Source organism: Talpa occidentalis, unplaced genomic scaffold (genome assembly GCF_014898055.3).
Source record: "Talpa occidentalis isolate TD23 unplaced genomic scaffold, MPIMG_talOcc4v2.1 talOcc4.3, whole genome shotgun sequence".
In the NCBI taxonomy this organism is placed as follows: Eukaryota; Metazoa; Chordata; class Mammalia; order Eulipotyphla; family Talpidae; genus Talpa; species Talpa occidentalis.
The window spans coordinates 112892876-112903814 of record NW_023603184.1 but is presented as its reverse complement, the minus strand read 5'-3'; the positions used below and the strand labels follow the sequence as shown (position 1 = coordinate 112903814).

General features: G+C 34.9%; 1 protein-coding gene across 1 annotated transcript in view; it reads right to left on the bottom strand.

Annotated features, from left to right (window-relative positions):
• The window catches only part of FSIP2 (fibrous sheath interacting protein 2), a 66930-nt gene that overhangs the window by 25812 nt on the left and 30179 nt on the right, over positions 1-10939 (bottom strand). The window contains 2 exon segments of the mRNA XM_054699911.1: positions 79-7449; positions 7452-9015. Coding sequence (XP_054555886.1) covers positions 79-7449; positions 7452-9015 — 8935 coding nt within the window.

The window sequence follows — 10939 nt, the reverse complement described above, 5'->3', positions numbered from 1 at the left end:
CTTGGACAGGATATTTTATAAACATATCTGACTTTTTTCTAAATTATGTCAACTTTTAAGTAGTTGTCTTCTGCTTACCTGTAGTTTTGAAGTTCTTGAAAAATGTGATCACAGATGTGGTGACATGTCTTGCTACCAAATGAATTTCATTTGGACCAAGTTCATAATCAGCAAAAGCAATAAGTTCAGCTTTCTTCAGAGCCTTTATTGTTGGGCATGTCTTATTTTTCCATTTTTGCAATAGGGAAAAATACTCTCCACTGGCTTCTTTGCTTTCTCCTTCAGGTAAACAGGTGATTCGCTTATCCCATATTCTAAGCAAACTTTTCTCCTCATTCTTTTGTTCTTCAGTTATGTCAGAAAAAGTGTTTTGCTTTGATATGAAAAATGGTTTTATTGTCTCCATACTATCATTAATGAATGGTTGACTTGGGAAGCCATAGCTTGACAGTACGGTGTTGACAATATTTTCTGCAGCTAAACATATTTTGAGTGGAGAAACAGTTGTCTGAATTTGGTTTGGCTCACGAACTGGTTTTGAGGTCTGATAATGGAACACTCTTGGATTTTCACCTTTTCCCATTTCTATGAATGACATGACTTCTTTTAATGTTGCTTCTGTGGATTCATTTGCTTTCTTGAACAGTTTTTGTAAGACACTGCCTTCTGGTAGGGAGCTTTCTCTCATGCTTTGACCAAAATGGTCAAAATTAGATTGCCTTGGGCTGTAATCTTGAATTTTGTTTCTAGAGCTAGATGGCATATTTTCTAAATCAGACATTTCCATTGGTTGTGAGTTTTTAATTGTGTCTTTTACAGAAGCTCTGTCATATGTCTGTAAATTTGATGAAGCTCTATACTGTTTTTTCATATCTTCCTCTGAATAAAACACCAAACCAGGTGCATTGATTAGTGTAGGACTATTCCCATAAGAAACTTCCTTTACCCTTGCTGTTGGCATTTCCATATTAGTTGCTAATTCAACATGATTAACAATGTAGGAATTTTCTCTTCCTTGGAACACATTTTCCTTTGGAAGGTTTTTGATCAAAGATTCATGAAAATGGGTACACTCATATATCAGTGTGCCAATGATCTCACTTGCTGCAATGTTTTCTTTCAATATGCTAATTGAAGGTGGCTTCTCTTGGCTTATTTCTTGGTTTAATTTATTCTTAATTATACCAAGCATGTCATTGATGATATTAACAGCATATGTAAATAATTCTGAGTGAAATGAATGAACTTGTAGAAGGGTGTTCTGTATGCTTTCTTTGGAAATAGTACTTGACTTGGATTCATCATAACACTTTTTCAGTGGCTGTACTTTTGGCAACATCTTTTTGCTTAACAGTCTCTGTTGGACAGGAAAAAGGTTTTCTATAGGCATTTTCACTATTTCAGAAAACTCATATTTAGAGATATGTTTAAATTGCAAGTCTACAAATGACTCTAACATGTTTATAACCCTTTCTACAATCTCTCGAACAATTCGATTGCTAGAGCCAAAAGCAATTGGGTCTTCTGTCTTTGTGTTATAGATTTGTACACTGGTGAGGACATCCTTAGTTGGAACAACATATTTACTTTTAGTGATGCTGTGTTCATTCCTTCTTGGCAGAGTTTCTTTACTATCAGGAGTGGGCATCTGGGACAAAAAGCACAATTGTAAGTTTTCCAATAGCATTTCCACAATTTCCTTTCCAAATATATTGATTTGTGTTTTGATATCGTCAGCCCTAGTTGAAGCTCCTTTAAAACGATTATGGAATCTGCCTTCACAATCTTCAAGAGGTGGCAAATTTAAAAGTGAAAGTGAATATTCTAATTCTTGTGCTTTTATTGAAATTTCAGTCAAAACGGTTTCAGCTATCATCAGAAGTTTGCATTTTTCATTTTCCATGTCATTTGATTCTGCTTGCCATTTGTCAAATGTTTTTCTAAATAGACCTTCTTTAGGGAAAATCTGTTCTAACTGTGAAGAAACATTTTCCAGGTAAAAACCTGCTTGTGGTTTGGCAAGAGACTCAGAACTAATATTACCCTGTGAAAGCTTCAGATCATCCAGATGTGAGAAAGCCAACGTGCAGTTTTTTGTAGCATGTAATCCTTGCAAAATTGTATTTACTATTTTATTTGCTGCCATGATTTGATCACATGGTAAAGCTTGAGCTTTTACCATTGTTCTACTTTGTGTCACCTTTTCAAGTTCCATTACAGTTGTTTCCAAGATATTACTTATTACATTCTTGGCATACATTTTTAGTTCTGAAGTGGGCAGTTTTGTTCCCAATAAGTTTTTGGTATCATCTCTTGATAGGATGTGTGGCAGCCTAATGGAAGTCTTGGACCAGTTATCGCATGAAGGCATCTCTCCAAGACTTAACTTGGTCTTGCTTTTGGCCTTAACACCACTAGACCCTAGGTGTGCTCTTGTTTTAAATTTTGGCAAATGAGTAACTTTGGTTCTTGATTTTAAACTTGATTTAAAACCTGACTTAGGGCTGCCCTTAGGGCTTCCTTTAGAACTGTGTGACACCTCCTCAGAACAACCTTTGGAGGGCAAGCCCTCTTCCAGATGAAGTGAGGCAAAATTTGTGATCTTATTGAGAACCATTTGGACTAAATCCTTCCCCGCCTGTAATGGTGAATGTTGTGAAAAAGTGTTTTCCAGTAGAGAAACAGATTGACGACCTGAATAAGGAGAAACCTGTGGTATCAGGGATCTAGTGGGATTAATCCCTTTTCCTGCTTGTTTCATTTCTCTGATGTATGATGATTTCTTGGGTAAGTTATCATTGTTGTCAGATGCTTCTTCTTCTCCACTTTTATATATTGATCTCACAACTATAGAGTACATTTTCCCCAAAACACTTTCAACTATGTCATTTGCTACACTGTTAATACGTGACTGGAAGATGTTTTTTTGTGTTACGTGTAATGTTTTCATTTTGGAATTAGGTGTAAAGTGGGAGATTTCATTAAATGGAGAAATATTGCCTGTGGTTTCCATAATTTTTTGATATACTTTATTTAAAACTTCTTCCACAACACTGAGAAATGCATTTTTTTCTTTTTGTTTTGATTCTCTAGTTCTCATAAATATTTTTTCCAAAACAATTCTCTGGCTTTCTTTTTCTAACATTTGGTTGTGTTCCAATGGGTGCTTTGAAAACAGAGGTAGGTCAGTGTTTTCTTCTCGTTCATTTTGTTCCAGTAGTGTTTCATTTGATATACTTAATTGTGAAAATAAGTTAGAATTATCTTTTGAGTAAAAAGTAGTCTCCTTTGCAGTTCTTTTATCATATAAAATCTTTAAGATACTGTTGACAGTTTCACTCACAGTGATATTTTCTTGGAATGCAGTGTTTTCTGGGTATGTATGTCTCTTTTGGATTTCTAGGTCTAAGTCATTTTTAATAAGTTTCAAAATGGCACATGCAATGATGTCAGCATATTCCTTAAGACTAGCTTTTGATAAATGAATTGTTGATCCAAGTTTTTCTCTGTAACTAGAAAAAGAGAGCTCTTGGTTGTAAATAGTTTCAGTTGATATTTTAAGAATATTTACATTTGATTCTACTTGACTTGACTCATGACTGATTCTGTTATCTTGTTTACTATTTTCCAGTTCTGAGCTAACAAGTGGCTCTTCTTTAGATAGGAAAGCAAGATTAATTAAGGAATCTATTCTTTCTGTGGCAAAAGATTCTAACCGATCAAAAATAGTCTTGGTAATAAAATTAGCATTTTCTTCATATGGGTCAGCAACAGATTTCTTGATGTTTTTTTCCTCTACTACACTTATCTTGTCATCTGCATAAACTGGTTTTAGATTTCTTGAAGATGGAAAATACTCTATTTTTCTCTCACTTCTTGACCCCACAGGAGGAGATTGTTGACACTCTGCTTTTGGAAACGTATCACAAAAGGTCAGGGATAATCTTGCAGAAGGAGGATCCTTTGCATTTATACCAAGCATGACAGCACAACTGAGGTTATGAAGAACAATATCAACTATATCGTTGGATATCAAAATGACATCAGATTTAGGAACAGGATGTTTTGGATTAACTTTATCTGTACCCTCAATGAACATTTTAGAATTTGCTCTGGGATATTTACCAGCTATGCTCCATGTTAGAGTGGGTGTGGCAAATGAGAGATTATTCTGATACAATGTTTTTTCATAAATATCACATAATATACTTTCGATGGTATCTTGTATTTGAATTTGAAGTATTTTTCGATAGTCAGTCTTGTTGAACAGCTTTTCAATAATACCTTCTTGGTGACTGCAATCAGTCTCCTTGTCAGGATTGTTTATGTCACATTTACCTTTAGATGATACAATATCTAACATGGTGTTAACAACATGACTTGCAATACTTTCAGAAACCACAGTGTTATGAGTTGAGAAAGGACTTTCTCTTTCGGTATCTAACTCATGTTTGATTCCTTGTAAAATTTTTCTAGCCACTTCTGTTGCATATGTGTTTAATTTATTCAAAGAGAGTTGAGACAGTGAGTTGATCTTTTCTGATTTGATATGATTTGCTGGGCAAAAGGAAAATGGACCATCCGAATAAGAATGTTTGACTGATAATGCTTCACTTAGTGCACTCTTATCTGATTGAACAGGTAAAGGTAATGGAATTGTAAAGTTGATTTGGGGACAAAAGAGAGAATTTACTTTGGAAGTAGCAAAAGTTTCTAAATTTGTTAATACTGCCTGTACAATATCTTTAACTACATTTACTTTGGCCTGTTCATTAATGTTAAATCTTGATTGTAAAGTATATGGATTCTTGTCTAGCACGGAAATGGAGGACTCACTCCCACCAATGTGTTCATGAAAAGAAACATTTGTTGAAAAGGTGATGGTTTTATATCTATTTTCATCTGCATTTCTGTCTGTGACGGCAGCTGAATAAAGTTTATGAAATACAGTTTTAACAACATCATCCACCACTATTGTTACATCTGATTCAGACACTAACGGAGCCATTCTTTTATCTATAAATTGCTCAGAAGATTGAGTGATTGGTTCATTGACATTGTGAGGAATGCCACTTAGATGAGAGAGAGAAAGCACATTTAACTGACTGACCAAAGCATTTTGAAAAATTTCATTCAAAATATTTCTAATAATGGGAATGATTGGAGATTTCTGTGGTTCTTTGAGTTTCACTTCAATTCTATTTAAGGTTCTTTCTAGAACCCATGTTTTAAAACCATATTTAAGAGAATCTGATTTAGTTTCTTCCCTTAGTGGTATTTTCTTTCCCATTAATTCTTTTTCTGTACGTGTATCATCTTCCTGAAATGAATCTGATTCAGCTCCACCAGGAAGGTGATTTCCATAGGTTGGTCTATAATGATAAGTTTCAGTTCCTCTCTCTTCAGATTCAGTTTCATTAAACATATCTGCAGATACTGCATCTAATATTAAATTTACTATATTGTTAAGCATTTGTTTCTCAGATGGTAGGGATTTTGCATCTGTCCTCAAATCTAACAAGTTGGTATTTAATTCTGCCTGAATAGCTTTCAAAATAGCACTTGATATTTTCTTTGCATGCACATATAAAGTAGACTGAAATAGTTTTTCTTCATGTGTGTCTATGAAAACATTGGTACTTTCACATTCCATCTTACTGCTTTTTTTATTCCCATTAATAGAACCCAGAGTTTCTAAATTTCCATGGGCAAAGCCTTCCAGTTTAGCAAAAACCACATTAAGAATATCTGAAGCCACAGCTTTAAGTTTCTTTGAATGCCTTTCTTTCATGTCCCCTGTTTTGGAAGACACAGGAACAGTAGTCTCTGCCTTGCTTTTAGTCTCCTCTTTATCGCCCTCTGGAATCATCCTGGAAACTATGCTGGAAATCATGTCCACACATTTGGTTATTCCCTCAATAATTGAAGCAAATGATAGATTGTCAATATCTGGAGATTCTGTGGAATCTTTAGATCCAGAATCCGCAAAACTGGTATCCATGTCAATATTACACAGTCTTGTAAGGATATATTCCAAAATTGCTTTGGAAATGAGCTGAATATTAGACTGCAAGTCATAAGATGTTGGCTGTTTCTCTTTCATCCTGTCTCTGGTCAGCTTACTACAAGATGGTTGAGAGTGAGGATGGGCTCCTATGAGCTTCCATAACATTTCAAGTAGTACTTCCCCAATATTATCTAACACCTTCAACCTGGCATTCTCTTTCCAGTCTTTTCCATTGGAGATACTATGGAGAGCACAAGGAGTAGCCAAATATTTGTAAAATGATTTTTTATCCTGCCTACTTGGCAAAATGTTTTGTTTATCAAAAATGTCAGATTTATATGAAGTTGCAGGCTTTGACACATCTGAAGGGAGTGAAATATTACTTTGATCTGAGTGTCTACTTGATAACATCTCACAAATACAAGTTAGTAATGGGGATGCCATAATGTCATCATCAGAGTTTGAGAGATGAGATTCTAATTCATCATTGTCAGCAAAAAATCCTTTATTTCTAAGGCATTTGGTATGGTCTCTCTCCTTAGGTCTTACGTTTTTCTTATTAAGTTCCAGTTCATTCTGGATAGCATGCAAAACAATATTTACCACTTTAGTTGTATAAGTACTAAGTTGAGATTGGAATGAAGATTGCTGTGCAGGTGAAGATTTGAGGCACATTTGCAATTTGGGACAGATGAATGATTTCAGCCTTTCAAAAACTGTATTAATGATCTTATTATTAATGTTATCTACAGGTTCAGTTTCACTTTCTTCAAGTTTTGATAGGGTAGTCTTTGAAGAATCTGAATTGAGTGAAGTTAAATATTTCATTTTCCTTTCACTCTCAAACCATATTTTTAATGGCTTTTTATTTGGGGCTTCTTTCACCATGTGGGCAGTTTCAGAACTATCTCGAGAACTTTGATGAACTGATGATGAAATGCAACTTTTGGTGGTATTGGGAAAGCAGCTTGATGCCTTATGAAGTATATTTAACACAGCTTCTGTTATGTCTTGAGCCATTGCACTGACTTCTGACACAGAGAACATCTGGTCTGTCCATTCTTGATGTGAGAGACCTAGAGGTTTTTCTGAAATAAAAACAGAAGCTGCTTTGCTAGGTTTACTGTCCGTGGAACTGGGAGGAACAGAAGATATATTCTTGAGCAATTCTGAGAAAATACTTTTAACTATGTTTTCTGAGGCCTTTTGTATTTGATGCTTTTCTTCTTGGCTGAAAATCAAAATATTTTTATTCAAACAGGATCTTTCCTTCAAAATTGATTTATTATTTAAAGATGGTAGCTCAGTCTTTAATCCTGCATCAAGAAATGCAGCTTTGCTTCTTGGAGAAGCAAGTTTTGCAGGTAGTTTGGTATTTCTTTGATATTCAAAACAAGTGTCTCCTTTTGTAAGCCAAGGCTCAGGAATCTGTTGTGATTTTGCTTTTCATCATTGAAAGATGAATCAAGCACATTTTTTACAATTCTGTCTATTTCTTCATTATCATCTTCAGAATAAAGGACCATGCCAGGAACATTAACAGGAGAAAACGGTCTTCCAGACATTGAACGATTCGATAACCTAGTACCAGTGAGTCTGTACTTCTCATCAGGGTCAGAAAGATTTCTCAGTCTAGAGTGTTTACATTTTTGAACATCTGCCTTTACTGGCTTTTTATGGAGCTGGGTGAAGAGATCATTCAGAAATTGAAGGAGTATCACTGTTTCTTCAGAAGCAATAAGTTTCTCATTATTAAGTTCAGTTTGTACATACCCTAGTATTGTATTGACTGCTTCCTCTATATAGCCAACCAAAGAGGACTGGGAAAAAATACTTGATATTAATTTTTTAATTTTCTCTTTAACAATTAAATTATCTGCATCAGGTGTAGGGCTACATTTCTCTCTGTCAGTTCTTTTAAAGGGCACACATGTTGGGTCTGCCATATGTTTCTGATAGGAAAGTTTGGTTGCATCGTCAAGATGAGGAATTTTATTTTGCTTAGAAGACGTAAGAGTCATCAGCTTTTCTAAAATGGCATGCACCATATCCTCTGCAATATCACACATGGGTTCCAAAGTAGAAGGCACTGAAGCTTTCAAAGGTTTTCCATTTGATGAAGTAAGATTTTCTTCACTGGGTGTTAAACTTGGTTTAATGTCGACTGACAAATCTTCTTGGGAATACATCTCAACACATTTTTTCTCAACTGCAGACTGTAGTTTTTCAAGCATATTATCCACGATCTCTGAAGCTACTGATGCTATATCAACATCGGAGAGGACATCTTTTTCAGGCTCACCTGGGTCAACAAAAACTTCAGCAGTTACAGAAGAAAGAGAGGGAATAGCCTGTGTTAAATCAGACATTATTTCTTGAAAGATGCTTTCTAAAATCAATTCAGTTTCTCCTTTTAAGTGACACCTAAAGTTAACAAAAACATTGTTTAAATTTTTCACTTCATTCACGGCTTTTGCTTTTTGATCAGAAAGCAGTGAACTCTCTAAGTTATCTGTTTCAGTGGCTGCATCCTTACACTTTTTGGTGGCTGTTTCAAATGCTGTTAAAAGGTGACTATCGGATTTACTACTTCTTAGCCCAGGGCATACATATGTCATGCTGGTTTTATTATATTTGAGTTCAGATGTTATAGATTGTCCTTTCAAGTGATACGTTTTTCCAACAACTGTTCTTTCCACATGGGCAGAAGGTGGTTTTAAAGTTGTGGTTGGTTGTCTTACTGATATGTCAACTGCAAATGCACAGGGCTCTCCCTGAAAGGCTTTAGTTGTTGCTGATGTGTAGCTTCTATATGTAAATTCTTCACTGCATGTGCTACAGAAACTCGAACTATCTGAAGAGAGGATAGAGTCCTCAGACACAGGGTATACATTGTTTCTCAATCTTTGTTCATACTTTGTGATGGCTGGGTATAATATGCTAGTCACTGTAGCCACAACCCAGGTCATTATATTATGAATTATACTATTCAGTTCTTCAGAAGTTACCTGAAAGAGAGGTAAACAAGAATGAAAAGAAAATCAGGTAGCAACTCTTACTCTGTTTTGGAATAGAGGGTGGTATATAACTTTTTATAGGAAACTCTTCTTAGCTGAATACCATCATGGTTATAAAGAGAACTATAAAGAATCTATTTAGAATTTCAGATTAATTTCAAGTTGGTTTATTCTGTTCTACAGTAAAGTACTTTTTATTTTATTCATAAATTTTCTTTTGATTCACATTCCCTCAGAGGTTTTTTTTTTTTTAACATTTAAACTTTTATTGCTGGGAAAATTGACTATTTAGTAAAAAGTAAATCAACAAATTAGCTTAGATAGAATATAAGGGACATTTCATCCAGTGCCCCTTATATTCAATCTAAACTAATTTATTTGTTCTTCCTGCATCTTTTCTCAGCCTTCCTATGTAAGACAGTTTGCAATGATACTCTGTTGCATGCAAAGCCATTAAAAATCTTTAAAGCTTAACTTATTTTTGTTTCTATCAAATAATTAACAATTAGCTGTAGTATTTTCCATATATACAGATCACAGACTCATTCTTCTATCAGGGAATAGGGAAAACAGATGGCTTACTGCCTAGCTAGACAAAATGATTCTCATATATCTGAAGATGTGTCAGCATATACCTATGACTCATGTACAGTGTTGTAAGACAATGGTGACTCAATAAAAAATGATGCCACCCCTCCCCACCAAAAAAAAAAAAAAGAAAAGAAAAGAAAAGAAAAAGAAAAGAAGTACTAAGCTAGAACTGGGACCCAGAGAGTCAGGAAAATTCCACATTGTGAACTGAAAATAAAATCCAGAGACCAGATTTAAAAGACCATATCCTTGGTCATAGATTGAACTAGACCAGGAATAGAAAAAAGGCAGCTGTAGAAATCTATATACCTCTACTTACTTACTGAAAATATATTTTGGGCTTGCAAAAAGTCTTCTTGCCCATAAGAACTTAGTAGTCTGTTCTAAAATTATCCGTATTCCTAAGTCAAAAACACAAGTAACTAGCAGCAAAGTCTCTAAGACTTGTACTAAGTACCAGGCTAGAAACACTAGGATTCCTAAAATTGTGCTTTCACACCCAAAATATTGCTTTAGTTAGCATTGAATTATTCACATTTCAGGTAAATATTCAAAGGAAAGTTATCACCTATGCAGCACAGTTTCTCTAGACACAATTGAAAATGTTTGGGGGCACTTCAGGAAAGTCATTTTTTTCTGCTTAGTCTAATCCCCAAATCTCCCAGTATTTTTTTCACTTATTGTAAAGACAATGGCTAGTAACTTGAAAAATGCATTTTTTTTTATAGAGGCATGTTTTATTTATTTATTTATTTATTTAATTTATTTTTTTAACATAATAAATTTTACTTTTATATTCCCTCATACAATTGCAGCCCCCCCATTCTGATCCCAATCCCTCCCCTCCTGCCCCCCACCCCCCAAAAAGTGTCTCTGGTTCACAGTTTTTTGTTGATTTTGATTTTCACTTTCTGATAGTTATTCATTTTCCTGGTCCCTTATTTAAGTTTTCTAGATTCCTGCTATGAGTGAGACTATCCGGTATTTTTCTTTTCTTTTTGGTTTATTTCGCTGAGCATGATCCCTTCCAGCGCCATCCATGCTGCTGCAAATTGCATGTGTTTATCTTTTTTGAATGCTGAGTAATATTCCATGGTATATATGTACCACATCTTCTTGATCCAGTCATCTATTTTTGGGCATTTGGGTTGTTTCCAAAGCTTAGCTATTGTAAATAGTGCTGCTATAAACATAGGGGTGAAGGTGCTCTTTGGAATTGATGTTTCTGAGTCCTTTGGGTAAATACCTAGGAGTGGAATTGCTGGATCATATGGAAGCTCTATGTTTAGTAGGTCCAGAAATCTCCACACAGCTCTCCATAGTG